General features: G+C 48.4%; 2 protein-coding genes across 7 annotated transcripts in view; one reads left to right on the top strand and one right to left on the bottom strand.

Annotated features, from left to right (window-relative positions):
- Nucleotides 1-4,076, top strand: part of SAMHD1 (SAM and HD domain containing deoxynucleoside triphosphate triphosphohydrolase 1) — a 59,174-nt gene extending 55,098 nt beyond the window's left edge. For all 4 annotated transcript variants that reach the window (XM_082746247.1, XM_082746249.1, XM_082746250.1 and 1 more), the window contains 2 exons: nucleotides 1,717-2,949; nucleotides 3,176-4,076. In XM_082746247.1, the coding sequence (XP_082602373.1) occupies nucleotides 1,717-1,851 (135 nt within the window). In that variant the 3' untranslated portion in view covers nucleotides 1,852-2,949; nucleotides 3,176-4,076. The remainder of the gene's footprint in view (nucleotides 1-1,716; nucleotides 2,950-3,175) is intronic.
- A 923-nt stretch (nucleotides 4,077-4,999) lies between these two features.
- Nucleotides 5,000-21,453, bottom strand: TLDC2 (TBC/LysM-associated domain containing 2). Of its 3 annotated transcripts, none has more exons than XM_082746293.1 (7): nucleotides 21,262-21,453; nucleotides 18,535-18,637; nucleotides 17,130-17,291; nucleotides 16,484-16,636; nucleotides 14,001-14,096; nucleotides 7,153-7,226; nucleotides 5,000-5,721 (listed from the first exon to the last, which is right to left on the bottom strand). In XM_082746293.1, the coding sequence occupies exons 2-7, from the start codon at nucleotides 18,565-18,567 to the stop codon at nucleotides 5,586-5,588; spliced, it is 654 nt and encodes a 217-aa protein (XP_082602419.1). In that variant the 5' UTR covers nucleotides 18,568-18,637; nucleotides 21,262-21,453; the 3' UTR covers nucleotides 5,000-5,585. The 3 variants fall into 3 exon arrangements, with proteins under 3 accessions (XP_082602419.1, XP_082602420.1, XP_082602421.1); XM_082746294.1 differs by having other exon boundaries at nucleotides 5,017-5,721; nucleotides 16,484-16,631; nucleotides 17,134-17,291; nucleotides 21,262-21,445; XM_082746295.1 differs by lacking the exon at nucleotides 14,001-14,096 and having other exon boundaries at nucleotides 5,017-5,721; nucleotides 21,262-21,445.
- Between the last annotated feature and the right edge of the window lie 877 nt (nucleotides 21,454-22,330).

Below are 22,330 nucleotides of genomic sequence, written 5' to 3'. Positions count from 1 at the left end.
CCACCGATTAAGAAAGAAAACTAGCAGCCGATGAATTGGAACTTGGAGAGACTAGAAGTAAAGAGGCTAGAGGCTGCTAAAGTTTAGCCATCTGGCAATAACTCCTTTAAGACAAAGATGCATTCACTCATTGAAGGAGGATTTCTACCAGGTCCCATGTTAGATACCAGAGATGGAACAGTCCCTAAGACAGACATAGTTCCCACAGATCACATTCTCGCTGGGGCACACAAGTAAGTAACAATTGTAGTGGTGTGGTAATAAGTGTTTTGGGGCAGGGCACACAGTGTTAGAGGGGCCAAAAGGAGGAAACTTAAGCCAAGGGAGCCAACTTGTTTGGTTGGAAAAGGCTTATTTTAAGAAGGACTTAGAAGCTGGGACCTGAAGGATGGATGAGGAGGAGTCAGCTGGGTAAAATCGTTGGGTGGGTGGGGGAGGGGGAGGCCAGAATATGGATGAGCCCTTTAGGAGAGAGGTCCAAGGGATTTTGCTAGTCCTGTAGGCCAAGAACAATGGAAGCCATTAAGGTGTTGTTGTTTTTTGGTTTTGGATTTTTTTTTTAAGATTTTATTTATTTATTTGACAGAGACACAGGAAGTGGGAGAGGGAGAAGCAGGCTTCCCACCAAGTAGAGAGCCCAATTCGGGGCTCAGTCCCAGGACCCTGAGCTGAACAGAAGGCAGACACTTAACTGACTGAGTCACCCAGGTGCCCCAGCTGGTCAATTAAAGTGTTTTAAGTGGGAGAGTGACATTCAAGTTTGTATTTATAAAATTCACTAGAGTCAAAGTTAAAATGGGTAGAAATAAGGTCACTTGATAGAAATAGAGATGAGTTTGAAGGCAAATAATGTTGACTTTGAACCAGAAAGTTCTTCCAAATATGAGTATCCTTTATTGCAGAGGGGACTAGGCAAGAGAGGAGCTGGGATCCAGTGAAGTCCCTCTTCTTCCTGGAAAACCAGACGGGACATCTGGGTGGCTCAGTCAGTTAAGTGTCTGACTCTTGATTTTCAGCTCAGGTCATGATCTCGGGTCATGAGCTCAAGCCCCATGTTGGGTTCTGTGCTGGGTGTGGAGCCTGCTTAAGATTCTCTCTCTCCCTAAAAAAACAACATAAAATAAGGAAATAAAAGTAATTGGTATTTTCAAAAAAAGAAAAACAGAATTTGTCATTCGTGAAAAGTATATGAAGGGAGAGGAGTCAGAACTCCGCAGTGTCCAGCTTCTGGCCCTCTTTGAAAAGAGTAGGTCTGGGGCGCCTGGGAGGCTCAGTTGGTAAAGCAGCTGCCTTCGGCTCAAGTCATGATCCCAGTGTCCTGGGATCGAGTCCCACATCGGGCTCCTTGCTCAGCAGGGAGCCTGCTTCTCCCTCTGCCTCTGCCTGCCTGTGCTCGCTTTCTCGCTCTCCCTGTCTCTGACAAATAAATAAGTAAAATCTTTAAAAAAAAAAAAAAAAAGAAAAGAGTAGGTCTGATAGCTTTTCCTACAAAGGCTCTTACCTGCTCAGGACTGTGGTGTTTCTAATTTGACCCAAGCACAGGGGATGTATATAATCTGGGGTTTCCCAAGAGTAATAAAATTGTGGGGCATTTTGCAATATGCAAAAAATACATTGCAATAGCAATTTATCTGTTAGACGAGGATAGGTGCACATCAGGATTTCACTCAGAGATATAAAAACTGGCTTTTCTTTGTTCCTGGTTTTTCTTGACAGGATGGTGATATTATAGCCCCACTTATAACACCTCGGAAAACGGAATGGAATAACATGAGTTCAGCCTGGAGCCCAGATCACTTGCGGGCAGTGTCCAGATCTAGACAACGTCTTTTTCCGGATGACTCCGTGTGAATGTTTGCAGCCAGTTCTTTACATCAAGTTTCTTCCTTGTTCCCCAAGAGTATTAACTAACGTAGGGAATTTGGTCATGGAGTTCTACAAATTTAGTGATAACTAGCGCTTTTTATAATTTGAATATACAGACATGCTGAAGCTAAGTAATTTTTATCCAAAGAAACAGAGGTATTAGGCAAATCTTGCTATACATACTATGGAAAGTGTTACCTGGCCTATTTTAACCATAACTAAAGCCTTTCGCTAGTAGTCTTATTTTCTTAGAATAACAAAAAAAAATTTTTTATGTACTCTGAACTGTTATGACATATGATTGTTCTTTTTTTAAAAAATGCTTGGAAATGAGAGGCAGTGTACGTAGGAATTTGAAGTTGGGACTATCATAAACAGCCCATGGTTAAGAATGAAACATAAAATCCTAGCCCCTTGAGGGAGGAACCCATTGCCTCAAATTTGAGGACAGTTCTTCTTAAGTGATCTGAATGTTAGTGAAGGACCTGCCCTGACCCTTTTAGCCAGATCAGACTAAACAGTAGGAAATGAGGGCTGGGAGTGAGCTCCAACTTCTGAGTGAAAGGCATGATTAATTTTTTGAAAAGATCCAAGGGCTCTGGACTTAGTGGTACCTAAAACTGCCCGTGAGGGGGCTGTTCTCTGGATCAGTTGCAGCCCCGGACCTAGGCAGTTTCTTTCTCCTGAATACTCACTATCCATGTCCCAGGGTCTTTATCACTATCACTGCTCAGCCTGGAGAAGGCTCCCCTCCGACCTTCTTTCTGAATTTCCCTTGTAAGCTCATCAGGGTCACTGAAAGCGTTCTTGGGGTTACACAGAGCTGGGATTTTGTTTTTGCTTGTTCAGTTGTGCATTTTATCAGTTTCAGAGCAAAGACTGAGCTACCTGGGGTGAGATGAGTGATTATCCCTGGAATTCCGAGTTCCCCCCTGTGGCCCAGTATTCCCCACGCTTGCTTGTTCTTTACCTCCTGCCATGGTTTAGGCACCACTTTGGTTGAACAATTCCATGGAGAGGGCCCCCACACCCACCTCCATAAACACACAATTGCCAGTTCTACAGGACTTCACCAAGAATAAAGTCTGGGGGCGCCTGGGTGGCTCAGTGGGTTAAGCCGCTGCCTTCGGCTCAGGTCATGATCTCAGGGTCCTGGGATCGAGTCCCACATCGGGCTCTCTGCTCAGCAGGGAGCCTGCTTCCTCCTCTCTCTCTGTCTGCCTCTCTGCTTGCCTCTCTGCCTACTTGTGATCTCTGTCTGTCAAATAAATAAATAAAATCTTTAAAAAAAAAAAAAAAAAGAATAAAGTCTGGAGTTAGACCCAAAGCTGGCAGTAGCCAGTGGGTCCTGTTAGAAACAAGGCAGTGGGGAACGGGAGTCATAAGCCCTTAACATCTTGTGCTTGGACACTCCTTTACAAAACCTCCATGGCAGGCCGGGATTGGGGAACTGGGATGACTGTGGGCAAGAGCGAGTGGGAGGAAGAGAGGAGTGTTAGGAGTGCTGCTACCTTCCACTGTGTAACCAAGTTCTGTTCTGTTAACAATAGGCTGAAAAGTCTTAGGAAGTCTGCCATTCTGCATAACTACCACCACCCTCCTCCATCCCCCAATAGATGATCAAGAGTAGACCCTAATTCATAGGAGAATAATGCTGTGTGGGTGAGGATATGTCCCCACTGGGCTCCTAGAAGCACAAGTGAAGTCAGCCATGGGACTGGGTCATATCTGTGTTGGCCGAGGTACCACTGAAACATTCAGTGGGGAGAACTATAGGGCTTAGACTTAATGTATCCAGACCCAAGGTCAAGAATGTAATGTTTTTCTGCTAAGATCGTTTTATTTCTGCAACTGGTATCTTTAAATCATTGTGTTTTACTCTGGAATTTTATGTTTCAACATTGTATCATTGTGCTATCTGAGAAGTAACTTGAATCTACTTTGCATCCTTCATGTATAAGTCAGCTGCACTTTATGCTCTTTGCAACTGTTTTAATTATCAGAACCATGTGCCATTTACAAGGTTAAAATTTTCTTAACAAACACCTTCACTATTTGTATAAAAACTGAGATTTTTAACAACTTAACCTCTAGAGTTACTGACCTGTTGTCACCTTGAGAATGGAAGAACTGCGAGTTTAAATGATTGGTTCATCTGGGTGAGGGAAACAGCTGCAATAAAGCTCCATGAATGTATCTCCATCTTGAAACCGAAGGTATTTTCCTTAATGACATCTTCTCACACTTGTGTGCCTGGTCTGGACCCTGCTGTGAAAGGAAATTGGTCTAGGGATCTGCCAAGATGTGTGCTATGTCCATGCTATGTTTGGTTTGCAAGAGAAGGGATGATATTTAACAGGACTTATGTTATTTGGTTTTCTGGCAGGAGGCAGGCATTATCATGGGAAGGTATATGGATGTTTCTTCATTTCCTGAGCTCTTGTGTCAGAAAACATGTCTTTCCTCCTTTTTAACCTGCCCTAGGTTCCCATCTACAGAGACTCCAACTTCTTTATCCAAATAAGCATATCTTTCATTTGCTGCTTTCATATCTTCCTTGTGAAACTAGAGATTTGCAAGCACCCAGTATGCGGGTGGCTGACAGGAAGCCCTCAGTGTTCTAGAAAAAGAAAGATGCTACTCGAGTCTTTATTAGTTTCACCAGTTGAGCCCAGGTGTCTATGGTTTGACAGTATGAAGTTAAAATTATTTCTAAAACATCCAGAATAGAATCCCATTTTCTTTTCTCTCTCTCTCTTTTTTTTAAGATTTTATTTATTTATTTGACAGAGAGAGAGAGAGCTCGTGCGCTGTACCGGGGGAGGGGGAGGGGCAGGCAGAGGGAGAAGCAGGCTCCCCGCTGAGCAGGGAGACCAAGATGGGACTCAATCCCAGGACCCTGGAATCATGACCTGAGCCAAAGACAGCCACTTAACCGACTGAGCCACCCAGGCGCCCCTAGAATCCCATTCTCTTAAGAGATGTGTGTGTGTGTGTGTGTCTCCATGGAAAATTGTCTGGGTGTATATGAAAATGTTAGGGTTTTGGGGAGTGGTTGACTTTTAGGCAATTTTAATTTTTTTAAAAGTCCTCTATTTTTTCTACAATCAACATGTATTGTATAATTTCTCTCTTTTTTTTTTTAAGATTTTATTTATTCATTTGACACGAAGAAAGATCACAAGTATGCAGAGCAGCAGGCAGAGAGAGAGGGAGAAGCAGGCTCCCCACTGAGCAGAGAACATGATGCAGGGCTCGATCCCAGGACCTGAGATCATGACCTGAGCCGAAGGCAGAGGCTTAACCCACTGAGCCACCCAGGCACCCCAGTTGTGTAATTTCTAAGAAGAAATTTCAGTCGAGTGGCTGGCTGGCTCAAGTCAGTGGAACATGGGATTCTTGATCTTAGGGTCATGAGGTTGAACCCCATGCTGGGCGTGGAGCCTATTTTAAAAAATAAATAAAAAGAAATTTCATGAGGCTCTTTGTGCTGCTCAGATGAGGTGTGAGTCCCTTTCACTCCTTCAGTCACCTCTACCGGAGAACATAGCTTGCTTGCAGGACTGTCTCGGGTCCCCAGGCCGTGAGGAGGTCTGGTCATAGCCATAGTCATCCAGGTTTCTGAGAAAATGGGCAGCCCTCTCTAAGGAGGGTCCAGAAGGCATTCATGAGTAGGTCTGAGCATTTGTTGCTTCAGGAAGCTGCCTACCACGGGGTCTTCAGCTCAGGACCCAGGCCTCCAGCTCCTTGATGCAGAACTGCTCTTGTCGGGCCAGTACCTCATTATTGAAAGTTGCACAAGGGTGGCTTCCCCCACGGTACAAGTCTCCATCCAACCACAGCCCAAACTGGCCACTAAAGAGAAGAGAAAAACCTTGGCATGACTCACTCCTGGATGTTAGTATTCTAGGTCTACACCATCAGCCACTGGCCTTACCACGACCACAGCACAGTTTTGCCTATTTCACCTTCCCTTAAACCAATTTATATCCAGAATTGTTGGGAATTCCACCTGTTGTTCCCCATAGCATTTGGAGCATTTTTAAAAATAGTTAATTTTTTTTTTTTTTTTAAGATTTTATTCATCTAGGGGCGCCTGGCTGGCTCAGTGGGTTGAAGATTCTGCCTCCGGCTTGGGTCATGATCCCGGGGTCCTGGATCAAGGCCCGCATCGGGCTCTCTGCTCAGCAACGAGCCTGCTTCCTCCTCTCTCTGCCCACTTGTGATCTCTCTCTCTCTCTCTCTGCCAAATGAATAAATAAAATCTTTATTAAAAAAAAAAAGATTTTATTCATCTATTTGGCAAAGACAATCAAAGAGGGAACACAAGCAGGGAGAGTGGGAGAGGGAGAAGCAGGCTTCCCACCAAGCAAGAACTTTCCTGCTGAGCAGGGACCAGGACCCTGGAATCTGAAGGCAGATGCTTAACAACTGACCCACTCATCTGCCCAACACCTACACACAGACACCCCTAAAGTTAAATGATTTTAATAAATATATACAGTGGTGCACCACTAGTCAAGTTTTAGAATATATGGAACATTTTAAATATGGCTATACTTAAACAAAGGAGTGACTCTTAAGACACGGACTCAGCCCAAAACACTTCAGAAAGCATCCATTCTAATCCTCTCACTGGACAGCAAACCAGGCTGGGGCTGGGAAGTAGGTTACTGCAAATCAGCAATGGCTTGTATGTTCTGTGCCAGACTATCTCTGTAGAGGCTCTTCAGGGAGTTGGGTGGGCAAAGAACTTGCCTGGTACTAGTCAAACACTGCTTTCATCTTTGCCCTTGAGATAAGATTTATTCTGATTTATTCTGCCTGAATCTGGGGGTCTCACCAGGAGTAAGGCTAACTTTTTCTTCCTAATGATGAGTGGTCATCTGCCCAACACATACACACGTGCACACGTACGCACGCATGCGCACGCTGGTTTCTTGGGCAGATGCTTGCCTTCCTCCAGTGAGTTATGAATCCTGATTTAGCCTCCCATCCCCTGACTCTAGCCTCATCCAACCATGCAGAATGCTGTTGTCCAAATCACATGCACACAGACTAAGCTGTCATCAACTGTAAAGACGTTGGAGGATAGTTCATGCCATCCTTTCCCCTCAGTGTTAGGAGGAGGCTTGAGGGATTTGGCTGGGGGACTAGGCAGCACCCGGCAGTGTTGAAGGGAGAGGCCTGGAAATTTACCATCAGCCTCTTCTCTGGGGCAGCCTAGCCCAGCCTTTCCGGACGGGAGACCCTACCCCAAGACCCCGGGAGGACTGAGACACGGACCTGCTGCTGCCCATCATCAGTGAATCCAAGTCTCCTTTCACAAAGAAAGAGTTGCTTCCTGTCCACTTAAAGACCTGGGATGACAGGAGAAAAGCTGGGTTACTGGGGGAGTCCTGCCCTTGCAGTTTGACTCCTCACCACAGGGTGGCAGTGTTGTGGAGGGAACGGAACATCCAGGCCCAAGCCCCAGCTAAGCATCAAGAAGCACCCTGGCCCCTGACAATATTTCTTTCCATTTTCCCCAGATTTCACCTCTTGCCTTCCAGTCTGAGTTCCCACAAGGAAGCATCCTGCTTCCAAAGCTGGAGAGAGAAGGAGGAAGGTCCCGGTCCCGGTCAGGAGCTGGGCCCTGATTCTGCCATGAGCTGTTTCCTCTTCTCTTGCTGGAGCCTGCCCACTTCCACACACTGCCTCATGCTCCGTTCCTGAGCAGGTCGTGTGGGCCCCACCCCCAAAGACACACCCAGACTACACCCGTTTCTGTCTTGTCCATGTCCATCTCCACTCGTGCCCACCCAATCCCTGCCAGTCACTCCTCACTGGCTCACAGCCGCCTTACACATCCCTGCTTCCAGTCTCCTGCCCACAGCCCATCTCCGCTCTGCCATGTGGTCAGATATCATCATTCCTCTGCCTAAAGCCCTCGGAGAGCTCCCCACTGCGATGGAAATACAATCCAACGCCTTAGTCTAGCTGGAAGCCCGGACTGCTCTGAACCCTGCTTTCCTCTCTGACCCCACCTCCCCCTACTGACTGTACTTCGCCTATACCGGCCTTGCTGTCCCTGGGACACCCAAAGCTGTTCCTGCTACAGGACCTTCACACTTGCTCATCCCTCTACTGAGAATGATTTTTCTCCAAGTCCTGAAACGGCCCACTTCTCATCTTTCAGCCCAAATGTCCTTGCATAGAAGTTTCCTGGGTCACCCTGTCTAACGTAGCCCTTCCTCCCAGGCCCTGTCCACTTTTCCTCAGCATTTAGCACTCTTAGAGATGATCCTGTTCATAATGACGTGCCATTACTCGATCCACCTGTAAGCTGTCTGGATGCCCAGCAAAATTCCCAGGGCGTGGTAGAGATGTCTGTTGAATGAACAAATTATTCAAGAGTCAATTTGACCAATAAAAATACTTTTAGAAGGCCACAAAAGTATAGCATATTACTGCCTGTAATTAGCTGTTTAAAAAAAATGCTATGAGGGGGCACCTGGGTGGCTCAGTGGGTTAAGCCTCTGCATTCGGCTCAGGTCATGATCCCAGGGTGCTAGGATCGCGCCCCGAATTGGGCTCTCTGCTCAGCAGGGAACCTGCTTCCTCCTTTCTCTCTCTGCCTGCTTCTCTGCCTACTTGTGATCTCTGTCAAATAAATTTTTAAAAATCTTAAAAGAAAAAAATGCTATGAGCAGCCGAAAGATTTTTAGCAAGAAAATAGACTAATAAAAAAATAAGCCCTGGGCTCACAAGAGATGAGATAATATGAACAAGTGACCATGAAAAGACAGAATCATTCAGTTCCTTCTCTACTTTCACCGAAGAATGTGACCTTCAGACTTGAAGGAGTAAGATAAACATTGCTACGGAAGGAACGAAGACCCTGTTTGTGGTGCCATTTCCAATCGCCATCAAGGAGCCACTGAGAATGCGTCAAGAACACAGGAGGTGCCAAACGAAAGAAGATAGGCAAAGATTACCCAATTACAAAACAAAAGAAAACAAAAAACAGGATTCCAAGATGGGGCTGGGAAAACAGCCCCTGTTAAAATAATTGATTTCTGGCGCTTGGCTAGCTCAGTTGGTTAAGCAACTGCCTTCAGCTCAGGTCATGATCCTGGTGTCCCAGGATGGAGTCCCACATGGGACTGCCTACTTAGCAGGGAGTCTGCTTCTCCCTCTGACCTCCCCTTCCCCATGCTCACTCTCTCTCTCTCTCTCTCTCTCTCTCTCTCTCTCTCTCTTTCTCTCTTTAAAAAAAAATTCATTTCATTCAACATTTTTTTTTTTAACATTTAGTACCAGTCATTGTTTTATGTACTGGGTAGAATGGTGAATATAACAGACAAAAATTCCTGCCTTCATGGGGCTCCTATTCCAGTAGGTGGAGGCAGGTAACTAAGTAAAATAAATAGTATGTTGACAAATGCTAAGGATAAAAAAGTAGAGAAGGACAAGAAGGGTTTTTATAAATTTAAATTAGTTGGTCATAGAGAGCCTCTCTGAGATGGTGACATTTGAGCGGAATCTTAAAGGAGGTGAGACCTGAGCCATGTGGTGATCCGGTAGAAGGCAATCTAGGCAGAACAGCATGTGCAAAGGCCCTGAGGTAGGAGCAGGCCTGCATGTTTAAGGGCCAGCGCAGAACTCAATGTAGCTAGAGCAGAGTGAGGGAAAGGAAAAATAATAAGAAACAAAATAAGAGACAGGCCAGAAGATGTAGGGTCTTGTAGGTTGTTATATATATTTTTAAGATTTTATTTATCTGAGAGAGAGAGAGCAAGAACACAAGACTGTGGGGGACTAGTGGAGGGAGAAGGAGAAGCAGGCTGAGCAAGGAGCCTGATGTGGGGCTGGATCATGGAACCAGGAACCCGAGATCATGGCCCAAACCAAAGGCAGATATTAACCAACTGAGCCACCCAGATGCCCCAGGCCTTGTAGGTTATTAAAAAAACTGGGTTTACTCCAAGAAAAGAAGCTACTGGCAGCTTCGAGCAAAGGAGTGACATGCTCTGACTTACCTTTCAAAAGGAAAACTCTAGGGGTACCTGGATGGCTCAGTCTGTTAAGTGTCTACCTTCAGCTCAGGTCAAAATCCTGGAGTCCTGGGATTAAGCCCACATCAGGCTCCCTGTCCAGCAGGGAATCTGCTTCTTCCTCTCCCTCTGCCTCTCCTCACCTGTGCTCATTCTCTCTCTCTCTCTCTCTTCCCCACTCCCTCAAATAAATAAATAAATAAATAATCTTTAGGAGGAAGAAAGGAACACTCCAGCTTTTGTGATGACTGGGGTGGACGCAGGGAGACCTTTTAGGAGGGGTATAGCAGGAACAAGGACAATAATTGTGCCAGCTTGAACCAGGAGACACCAAAGGACGTGGTGAGAGGTGGTGGGTTCTGGATATTGATAGAGAAGGCAGAGCCATCGGGATTCATTGACAACTCAGGTGTAGGGTGTGACAGATAGGCATCAAACACCCCAAAATTGTGGTTCCTGGGTGGCTCAGTGGGCTAAGCCCCTGCCTTCAGCCTGGGTCGTGGTCTCAGGGTCCTGGGATCAAGCCCCACATCAGGCTCTTTGCTCAGCAGGGAGCCTGCTCCGCACCCCGCCCCTGCATGCCTCTCTGACTACTTGTGATCTCTCTCTGTGTCAAATAAGTAAAATCTTTAAAAAAAAAAAAAAAAAAGGACCCCCAAATTTTTTATCTCAGTGGCAGGAAAGATGGAGCCATTAACATCATTGGGGAAGATGGCAGGAGGGGCAGATTTTGTGGGGGGAAGTCAGGAACTCAGTTTGTGACCTGTGAGGCTTGAAATGCCAGGTTTGACGTCCAAGCAAAAAAACTCTGGGTAGTAGGTTGGGTATATGTCAGTTTGGAGTCCAGGGGCAGAGGCCATCAGCATGTGGGTGGCATGCACAGTGGTGAGAATGGATGAGACCTTGAAAGAAATGAGGGTAGAGAAGAGACAAGAACCAAAAACTTTGCTTTGGGACCCTCTGACGTCCAAATGTTGTGGAGGTGAGGAGGAACCAGCAAAAGACTCTGCTGAGGAGTAGTCAGTGCAGCAGGAGGAAAATCCGAGAACTATAGGATCTAGTATATGAACACAGGAAGGCGAGTGGTAATTGGAAGCCAGCATGTGTTTCCTTGGAACAAGGGACCCCTTTCCTGTTTCCTGGAAAGATTATCAAGCTGGCTGATGGAGACAATGAAATAGATACCTTGTGTTTTGCTTTTAGCAAGGAGTCCATAGGTGCTTGTGACCTCCTTGTCATGGAACCAATAATTGTGTTGCTGAGTCTATCTGTAGGTCCATGCATTGGAGGGGAGGTCTCTTATAGCAAACAAAAACATGAAGTAGTTCTTCATCTTTTTTTTTTTTTTTAAGATTTTGTTTATTTATTTATTTGACACGGAGAGAGATCACAAGTAGGCAGAGAGGCAGGCAGAGAGAGAGGGGGAAGCAGGTTCTCTGATGAGCAGAGATCCCGATGCGGGGCTCCATCCCAGCACCCTGAGATCATGACCTGAGCCGAAGGCAGAGGCTTAACCCACTGAGCCCGCCGGGTGCCCCTATCTTTTTTTTTTTTAAGATTTTATATATTTATTTGAGAGAGCGAGAGAGAGAGTTAGAGGGAGCATGAGAGGAGAAAAGGTCAGAGGGAGAAGCAGATTCCCCATGGAGCTGGGAGCCCGATGCGGGACTTGATCCCAGGACTCCAGGATCATGACCTGAGCCGAAGGCAGTCGCTCAACCAACTGATCCACCCATGTGCCCCTAGTGCTTCATCTGCTGAACAAATATTTCATGAGGGCATGCAGTGGGAGTGCAAGGGGATATGTCCTTCCTCACACACTCTGACCCCCTACCCATTCATCTGCTGGGTTCCTAAATGGGCACTGTCCCCTTTCCAATTACTCTGCAGTTATTTTCACATGCTCCAAGAAGACTGCTCGCTTTTGCCCTTCAGCACCTGGTGATCTTGGTTGTCCATCAAGACCCGATTCAAGAAACTCCTCCTCTAGGAAGTCTCCTTGGATCTCTGCACCCCCGTTCCATACAGGCACTCCTCCTTGCGTTTCTTCCACAGCCCTTATCCCTCTATATTGTGATCGCGTCTCCTCTGTAAGCCGGAGAGCGTCTCCATCTGTTGTTTAGAGAGGCAGCCTAGCCGTGGCTGGGTTCAAGCCCCAGCGCCTGCTTCTGCATCCCGTCCTTACCACTGACTAGCAAGTCGCTCAAGTTCTCTATGCCTCCGTTTCCTCAACGCTAACTGGGGCCGATAATAGTATGTACCTCAGAGGAATGTTGTCATGATTAAACGCGCTAATTTGTGAATGTCTCAGAATAGTGCCTGGCAGGTGGTACACCAGCACCCAGTTAGCTGCGACTATTTTTATGAGTAGTAAAAGTAGTGTGCTTCATGCCAAGCCTGCAATGCTCAGCGTCTTATTCAATAAATAGCTCAGAGATAGAAAAGCTTTAGATGGGAAATGTCGGGGACTATCCCCTTCCCACCTTCAAAAACCTTGCTTCAGAAGGCAGCAAGTGGGCGCCTGGGTGGCTCAGTGGGTTGGGCCGCTGCCTTCGGCTCGGGTCATGATCTCAGGGTCCTGGGATCGAGTCCCGCATCGGGCTCTCTGCTCAGCAGGGAGCCTGTTTCCTCCTCTCTCTCTCTCTGCCTGCCTCTCTGCCTACTTGTGATCTCACTCTGTCAAATAAATAAATAAAATCTTTAAAAAAAAAAAAAAAAAGGCAGCAAGTACCCTCTGACTCCACCAGTCTTGTCTCTGTCATTCACCCATCTCCTAGTCGCCAGTCACCATGAATTAGAGGCTTAAGATCTGGCTCACCGTCCTTCCGTCCTTCCTCATTCTTGCCAGTGTCCTTGGTGAACTTCGTCATCTGCACAGACCCATCCTGTCCCTGCCTCAGGGCCCTTCCTTTTCCAGTGCTGGGGATTTCTTTCTTTTTTTTTTTTTTTTTAATTTTTTATAAGATTTTTTAAATTTTATTTATTTGACAGACAGAGATCACAAATAGGTAGAGAGGCAGGCAGAGAGAGAGAGAGAAGGAAGCAGGCTCCCCGCCGAGCAGAGAGCCTGATGCGGGACTCGATCCCAGAACCCTGAGATCACGATCTGAGCTGAAGGCAGAGGCTTAACCCACTGAGCCACCCAGGCGCCCCGTGCTGGGGATTTCTTACGCCACCTTGGCCACTGTCCCCTCTGTCCACACCCAGGAACCTGTCCTTCCCGGTCTGTTTCCAATGCCCCTCTCTCTTGGATCTTATATTCCAACACTTGGCTCAGCTGGTGTCCTTGCTCCAAGTCTCTGACCACAAGGCCACCTGTCAACTGTTGTTTCCATCTTCATCTCATTGTCCTTCAGTCTCTCTGGCTGTCCTTCCCCCACCAGTCCAGACTAGGTCCTGTGGTCCATTTTACATTTCCATTCCCTTCATCTTCTGCTTCCCCCTCTCCCTTGGTCACACTAGCTTGGTGAAAGCCCCATCCTGGAGGAGCCCTCCCAACCACTTTCTCCATGCCAGAACCCAAGAGCTGAACATGGCTGGTGGAAAACACGTGCCCGGGGGACCAGCTTGCCTTTAAGCTGATGGCCCCTACCTCCAGTTCACGCTGCCTCGCTGTCTTTCTGTTTCTCTGGTTCTCTCCAGGAGGCCTCCCTCTCCACTCCTGTGATGACGATTTGATGCCTTCTCATTGCTCAGCCTATACGCTCTATCCCCCAACCTCTCTCTTAGCCGATGACCTCAGCCCCCACTTCATAAGAAGACTGAAGTCACTGGATGTGTCTGTCTTTGTCTTCCTACCTGTACACCCACAGATCTACCTGCACTTGGACCCATCTTGTCTTTGCAGCCTGTGTTGGGTGAGCAACGCCCCTCTTCCTTTTTGAGCCAGTCTGGGGTCACCAGGGACCTAGTGAGCACTGTAAGAAATGGACATAAATAGGGCCAAGAGGGATGCCCTGCCCACCACTGGCCTGTCCTGTTCCTTCTGTGGAAAGCTGGAGGGATACCAAGCACTGCAGGATGGGAGATAGAGCTAGGGGCCACTAGGACCACAGGATCTTTACAAAACCGCCCCTCCCTCCTCCCTAGGAATTTCACCTTTAGCTGTGGGGAGAAGGAGAAGAGGAATGTCTCTCCGGTACCATAGAAGCCTTTGCTGAGTCGAATGGCCGAGGAAGAGAAGGCTCCAAACATCTGGAAAGCAGAAGAGCTTTGCTGTGGCAGCTGGCAGGGAGTGGAGCTTAGTAATATAGGCTTATCCAGTGGGGCACCCGGGGAGCCTGGGACAGAGCTGGGGGGTGGGGAGGGCCCCATGGGCCCATCAATGCCTGTCCTTTCCTTTAATATTCCCTAAGGAAGAACTCTTGCTGGCGTCTTCCTAGTTTTTCTTAAACATGCTTATTTTGTGAAAGTAATCCTTGTAGAAAAGTATTAGAAGTTATCGATAAGCAGAAAGAGAAACTAAAGTCATTCCAATGCCCCCTTCTGCTCTGCAAGGTGACTGCAACGTTTTGCTGAGTTTCCTTCCAGCATCTGTTTAATGCCAGGGTATAAATTCTTTTTTTTAAAATTTTATTTATTTATTCGTCAGACAGAGATCACAAGTAGGCAGAGAGGCAGGCAGAGAGAGAGAGGAGGAAGCAGGTCCCCCGCTGAGCAGAGAGCCTGATGGGGGGCTCCATCCCAGGCCCCTGGGATCATGACCGGAGCCGAAGGCAGAGGCTCAACCCACTGAGCCACCCAGGTGCCGCCAGTGTATATATTCTTATACAGAAAACCAGATCTTACAGTACATCTGGGTTTTTTTTTTTTTAAGTTTTATTTATTTAAGTTATCTTTGCACCCAAGGTGGGGCTCAAACTTATGACCCTGAGATCAAGAGCTGTGCGCTCTTCCAACTGAGCCAGCCAGGTGCCCGATACCTCTGTTTTGTAACCGCCCTCCCCCTTTCGTTTTCTTTATAAAAGTTCAAATACACAGAAAAGCAAAAGCAGGTACAGATACCCTCCATGTGCATTCATGTGTTCTCCATATTTACTTTCTTGCTCCTTATATATATTGCTGTTCTGTTGGATAGTAAGTTGCAGATACTACAAGCCTTTCACCTCTAAATGGTTCAGCTCCTAAGAATGGGGATTTTTCTCAGGGCACCTGGGTGGCTCAGTGGGTTAAGCCTCTGCCTTTGATCTCAGGGTCCTGGGATCGAGCCCCGCATTGGGCTCTCTGCTCTGCGGGAAGCCTGCTTCCCTCTCTCTCTCTGCCTGCCTACTTGTGATCTCTCTCTCTCTCTCTCTGTGTCAAATAAATAAATAAACAAAAAGATTAAAAAAAAAAAAAGAATGGGGATTTTTCTCATGGATGACCACAATACCATCATCTCACCTAAAAAAATTAACAGTAATGCCATAATACTATCTAGTATCCAGTTCCTAATACATTTTCTCCATTGGCCCAAAGTGCCTTTCATATCCTGCTTTAGGAACAAAAACTTGAGGCGCTTGACTGGCTCAGTCGGTGAAGCATGCAACTCTTGATCTTGGGGTTGTGAGTTCAAGCCCCACATTGGGTAGAGAGATTACTTACAAAAATAACCTCTTAAATAAATAAATAAAAATAAAAACAACACTTTTAATAGTTATGGCTTTACATAATCTTTCTTTCCAGCCCTTGATAATAATAGTTCACTATGAAGCAGAGCCATAGTTCACTTGGCCATCTTCTCCCATTGGATAGTTGATGGACTTTAAGTTTTCCCTCTCATACAGAGTGTTGAGGGGCAGAGGCAGGACCACTGGGAGGCAGCCTTGGGGAGTCGGTTTTGGCTTAATATAAGGAATCACTTCCACAGTCAGTGGCATTCTGCTAAGGAAGGAGCTCCCTCTTGAAGACGTGAGCTCCGTGGCCTTGAGGTGGAAGTTCCTTGATATTGGTGTCTTGAGACAGAAGGAGCGCCTGTGCACATGAGTGTCCTCAGGGGCTCTCAGGATTTCTAACATGTTCCTCCCATGGAAGAAGAGCAATTGAAACCAGCATTTACCCCCTCCCCTGGCCCCTGTCTAGAGAGCCTGGTGCCTGGCGAGATCCACACCCCCCACCCCCGGCCTTGGTGAGACAACAGGGGTCTGAGACCATGCCCTCCCAAGGTCCGAGGCAGCCTCCATAGCTCACTTTCCCTTTTGGCCCCCAACGAACAGGGGGATGTTTTCAAGCATAAATGGTTCATTAAGGTGTAGAGCCCCCTCTTGAGATGTCTCCCCAGTTGATTTTTTGCTTCACCTCTGGCCTGCCTCCCTAGTAGGCCTGTAGCTCCAAGAGGGCTGGAACCATTTCTGTCTTGACCTTGCTCTCATCCACATCCACATCTAAGCTCACACATAGTAAGTGCTTAATGTACCTGTGTTGAATGGCTGAATTAGGGAAGGAAGGAAGAGAGGGAGGAAGGGCTCTCAACAGGGGAGGTCTCAATGTCTTCATCATTGTCCCTTGCAAGTGACAGGCTGAAACCTCTGCCTCCCGCCCCTGAGGCTGCCCTGGGGCAGGGCCCCCATTGTGTGGTTGGGTGGGGCCAGGGCCCACCTTACCTGCCCATCCTGGTCCCTCAGCACCAGCAGCACCGGCCCACTGTGGCCTTCCATCTGCCTATACAGGCTCCGCAGGCTGAAGCCATCTCTCCATGTGCAGAAGGCCAGGCTCCAGGGATGTCCCATGACTCTGGCGGGGAGGTGGAGGCTGAGCTAGGAACAGGGCTGGAGGTAAGCGGGGAATCTGCATCCTCCCCCCTCCTTCCACCCTGCCCGCAGGGTCCCAGATGAACTGAGGTTGAACAGGTCCCACTCACACAGGCATGTGACGTTATGGGTACCAGAGGCGTTTACGGTTTCCAAGAGCCCATTAGAGAGGGAGTATCATTCCCATTTTATGGTTGAAGAAAATTAGGCTCAGGGAGGTAAAGCAACTTGCCTAAAGGCCACATGGGGAGTAAGTGGCAGAGCTGGGATTTGAACCAAGGTCAGCTCTCTCTTGGGACTTCCTCCCCTTGGTCACCTTGGTTCCTAGAGGTTGGAGAATAGATGAGATGCTGAATCCCTCCGTCTCATCCTCCCTACCTCATCCTTCCACCTTCCCCCTGGGCCTTGGGACACAGCAGGAGCGACCCCAGGTGTCCCTGGACCTGGCTGGGGTAGGGCCGGAGGGCGGGACCTGAGGCTCTTGGCACTGCGCCCGAACCTGCCTAATCTCCGAGGCTCCTAGAACCTGGCTGGCTTCTGCCAGCTGGGACTCCACCGGATCTTCAGGAGCCAGAGCTGAGACCGGAGCTGGGGCTGGGGCTGTCTCCTCTTCCTCCTCCTCACCCTCCTCCACAGACAGAGCATCCTCCACCCGGCTGGGCTATGAAGACACAAAGAGGGACCAGGAGACACCGGCTGCCATGTCTTCGGAGCCAAAAGCCTCGGCTGCCTCATCACCCCTGCTTAGGCCCCAGCCACCTCCACCCCAGACAGGGGAGGCTGGTGCCCATGGCTGACAAGACCCGCCCCTGCCAGCCCAAGGTCAAGGGTACACACGCCCATCAGATGTGGCCACCGCGGACTCTGTGGTTTGTCTGCCAGCCCGCTCTAGATCCAGAGCAGATGCCAAGGATCAAGTTCGAAGCTCAGGGGCAGGGAGAAGGGCAGGTGGCAGCCCAGCCCCGCCCAGCCCTGAGAGCTGCAGCCGTGTGTGTCTGCACTTGAAACAGGGATAATAATATCAATAATCCGAACAATAACAACACAGACAGCGGCCAATGTCTGTCAGCGCACCCTTGACCAGGCCTGGCTGGGCGTTCGCTGTGCATATCTCTCTATATTTTCCCAAGAATCTTAAGAATGTTCTCCTTACTCTCCTTATTTTACGAAGAAAAGGAATGAGGGCCAGAGGCTTCCCTGTCAGCCAGGGGGACAACGCTTGCAGCAGCTGAGAAAGCACGTGCAGGTCTGTGTGAGATGTGTGTTCGTCCGTGGGAAGGTGTGTGTGGGCTTAAAATAGACTTGTGTTGGCAAATCAGTGTGAGAAGGTGTTGAGTAACTTTGCGTGTTTACCCATCAACATGTTGTGAGTGTGAGTTGGGATTGTATAAATAGGTGTGTGTCGGTGTGGATGCGGGTTGGCTCATGCACCCATTCAATCGAGCTTCCACTCTGTGCTAGAGTGTGTGTTTGAGGACGTGTGCGTGACTGTGTGTGCGTGCGTGTGTGTGTGTGTGTGTGTGTACACATGCACCTGCCCACAATGACCTGGGGACTTTTCTTAAGAAAGAGAGGCCTCCTCCAGGATGAAAAATGACCAGGACACTGCTTTCCTAGTCCCCAGGTTCAGGCCTAAGGAGGGGGTCCTAGCTGCATGGGGCTTCCGGACAGAACTCCAACTGGCTGGAGACAGGAGTCTGTGCTCCTTGGGGTCGCAGGACCATGGGGTAGGGGATCCAGGTCCCTGGGTCCTGAACTCTGAACTCCAGGGCAGCTGGAGAGGGAATTGGAAGGGGAACACAGCACCCGCCTACATCCAATCCTAGCCCAGACCCCACCTGCCAGAGATCTGGCCTCCCCCACTTTGCTGGCCTGACCTCCCCAGCCCAAGCTGGGCCCCTTACCAGCCGAGTGTAACGCCAGCGGAGACCTTTCATTCTGTCCGAGCCAGGGCCTGGTAGGAAGAGTCCTGAGCTCTCCCAGGAGCGGAAGCTCTGTGGTTAAGGCCTAGAGATGAGAGGGAGAGGCCTGGGCACACCCTGCTAGCTCCTGGCCACCCAGCTGCCCTTTGCTCGCTCTCTCTCTCTCGTCACTCCCAGGATGAATCGTCACTGGGTAGGTCTGTGAGGTCACCTACCCTCAGCATTCAAGGTCTCACTTGGAGTTAGCAACTAACCTGTATTAACCATACCCAGGAAATTCTAGCTGATTCCCTTCCATCTCTTTAACCTTCTGGAAACTTGGCCTAGGGATTCTGGCCCTTTTGGGCAGATGCCTGAGCTCCAGGCTGGGAGTCTGGAGTCTCTGGTTCTCTCTCTGACCTTGGATAAGTCCCTTGTATCCTCAGGCTTCAGTTTTCCCACACAAAACACGTTGGACCAGATCATCTCAAAGGCCCTCACAATACTGACTGCCGGCAACTCAGTTCCCTCTGAAAGCCAGTGGGTGTATTTTAACAGAAGCTCGAAAGGAGCCAAGCCTAAACCAAAAGAACAAGTGAACAAAAATCTTCATTTTTCTTATTAAAAAATAAGGCGTGTATATTATAGAAAGTTTGAGAAATGTAGAAAAGAATAAAGAGAGATACAAAAATATTCATAATTCCATCTCTCAGAGATAAACTCTCAACCCTTAACTGTATTTTTTCCAGGCTTTTTCATTTTATAAAGTGCCTTTTCCACTTAAAAATGAGAATTTTCCAGTGACATTCAGCACCTTTTGATCACATGATTTTTAATGACTACGTATTATCTCATCATAGGATGTATCATTTATTCCTTAACTGTTGGACATTTTGTTTGCTTCTAATTTCCGTGATTATAAGCAAAACTGTAGTGAAATTCCCTGCTCATAAATACTCATAAATTATATACTTTATGATAAACTTCAGAAGTTGAATGCTGAATCAAAGGGCATACACACAGGTTTTTGTTTGTTTGTTTGTTTTTTAAGTACCTCTGCACCCAGCATAGGGTTCTAACTCATGACCCCAAAGTCGAGTGTTGCAGGTCACTGACTGAGCCAACCAGGCACTCCCATATAGTTCTTTTTTTTTTTTTAAGATTTTATTTATTTGGGCGCCTGGGTGGCTCAGTGGGTTGGGTCCCTGCCTTTGGCTCAGGTCATGATCTCAGGGTCCTGGAATCGAGCCTTGCATCGGGCTCTCTGCTCAGCAGGGAGCCTGCTTCCCCCTCTCTCTGCCTGCTGCTCTGCCTGAACAGGAGGAGGGCCAGAGGAAGAGGGAAAGAGACAAATAGACTTCCTTCTGAGCCAGGAGCCTGACATGGGGCTCAATCCTAGAACCCAGAGACCATGACCCCACCCCCCCAAAGTCTTGTGCTCAACCCACTGAGCCCACCAGGGGCCCCCTATAATTCTTTTTATTTTAATAAATATTTATTCATTTGACAGAGAGAGAGATCACAAGTAGGCAGAGCAGCAGGCAGAGAGAGAGGGGGAAGCAGGCTCCCCACTGAGCAGAGAGCTGGATGTAGGGCTTGATCTTAGGACCCTGAGATCATGACCTGAGCCCAAGGCAGACGCTTAACCCACTGAACCACCCAGGCGCCCCCTACAGTTCTTGATAATGTTTCCAAGAAGGAAGGCTTCCCAACGCTTAAAGCTGACCCACCTTGAGGTATCTTTAGCGAATCTCAGGGAAATCTATTTCTTTTTTTTTTTTTTAAGATTTTATTTATTTATTTGTAAGAGAGGGAGAGAGAACAAGCGAGCACAGGCAGACAAAGAGGCAGGCAGAGGCAGAGGGAGAAGCAGGCTCCCCGCCGAGCAAGGAGCCCGATGTGGGACTCGATCCCAGGACCCTGGGATCATGACCTGAGCCGAAGGCAGCTGCTTAACCAACTTAGCCACCCAGGTGTCCCGGGATATCTATTTCTGATCATCAAATTTTAGACCCTTAAATTACAGATAAGGAAATGACCACTCAGAAAGTGGAAGTGACTTACCATAGCCCCACTAGTATAACATGGTGGTGACAAGTACATTCTCTGGAGTCGGGGAGTTCAAATCCTGGTTTTCCTACTCTCTTACTATGTGACCTTGGACAAGTTAATTAACATCTCTGTGCTTCAATTTTCTCTTCTGTAAAATACTAATAACCACCTCATAGGGCTGTTGTAAGAGTAAAAGAAAATAATGCCTGGGGTGCCTGGGTGGCTCAGTCAGTTAGGCATCCAGGTCTTGGTTTCAGCTGGGATCATGATCTCCTGGATGGAACCCTGCTCAGTGGGGAGTCTGCTTAAGGATTCTCTCTCTCTACCCCTTCCCCCACTCATGCATGCATGAACACCCTCTCTCTCAAATAAAGAATTAAATAAACCTTTAAAAAAAAAAAAAAGATAATGTCTGAAGAACTAGGATGCTGGACCCAGCCTCCGTCCAGTGAGATAACCCAGAGCGCCTGGTGTTTGGTGAGCAGTGGGTAAATGACAGTGCTTACCGCTATCCCCCCTACACCGCCTCTGAGAAATCCAGGGCGCAAATTCCTGACACATGGCCACTCAGTCTCCACCTGGGCTCTTCTGGGACAGATGGTCACGTGATCATTAATGGGGGGAAGAAGTAGCTCAGCGGGCAAGGAAAAGGCAGGAACTATGGGAAAATGTACTTACGCTGCAAAGCCTTGGCTTCTGGCAATCTCCCAGCCTGTCCAGCCCGAGGATTTCCTTAGCACATCTGCCCGAGAGACAGGGCCACTTCCAGAAGGAACTCTTCCACCCGGCAGTCTGTCCAAAGCAGCTTTATCTCTGCATCCTGGTACCTCCCACCCCCCAGTAGCAGCAGCTAGCCCCTCCGCCCCAGCCAGGCTCCAGGCGCTCCTCCCTGGCTCTTATACCTGCCTCCAGGGTGGCAGCCCTGGCCTTGTGCCCACTCCCGTTCCAGTCGGGAAGGCTGGCAGTGATTATCGCCCATCAGAAACTCAAATCCCATAAACACACACAAACAAGACCTTGTCACCCTCTGACCTCCAGCTCTGCCCTCACCAGTCCAAGGGGATGGAGGACACTGACATCATAGCTGTCAGGGGCCACCCAGTGCCTGAAGCCTACCATGAGGAACTTTGCTTTATCAGGTAGAAATGCTACAGGAAAGGGCAATGCTATGGGACTCTCTGTTGATCACCCTACCCCGATGCTGTTGGAGGGGAAGCCCAGGGCTGGGAGGCAGAGAGAGGTCCTGCTCTGTCCTGCTTGTTTCCCCTCTCTCTGGTGAAGTGAGGATTCTTTCCTTACTGGCTTATTGTGACAGTACGTGAGATCATTCACAGGAATCCCCGTGTTTGGCACACAGTAGGCACTTTGCCCACAGGGGTTCCTTTTCTGTCCCTGGCTCATGGTAGGAGTCCATGAAAGCTGTGTTGTCAAACCACAGAACCTCAAGTTGGAAGAGGCTTCAGCTAATCCCAGAACAAGCAGTCTCACCTCAGGGCAGTGTCCCCTGGAGAATATGTCCACCAGCGGTCTCCCGGCCTCTGCTGGGTGGGTGGCCCCTTGTCTCAGGACGCCCACCTCATTCTCACACAGCCGAGAGGGTTCTCTTCTGCTGGGCTTTGAGTTGAGGACCTGAGTCCCTACATAGGCTGCCCAAGGCCAGGTCTCTTGGAGCAATGCCCTCTCCAGGAAGGGTGGGGTGCAGAAAAGACTTGTATTATGGGGAAAACAGGCAAGTGAAGGGCCCTGT

The sequence above is a fragment of the Mustela nivalis genome (genome assembly GCF_964662115.1).
Source record: "Mustela nivalis genome assembly, chromosome: 8".
NCBI classification, from domain to species: domain Eukaryota; kingdom Metazoa; phylum Chordata; class Mammalia; order Carnivora; family Mustelidae; genus Mustela; species Mustela nivalis.
Note: the sequence above shows the minus strand (reverse complement) of the source record. Positions and strands in the feature narration are given on the sequence as shown.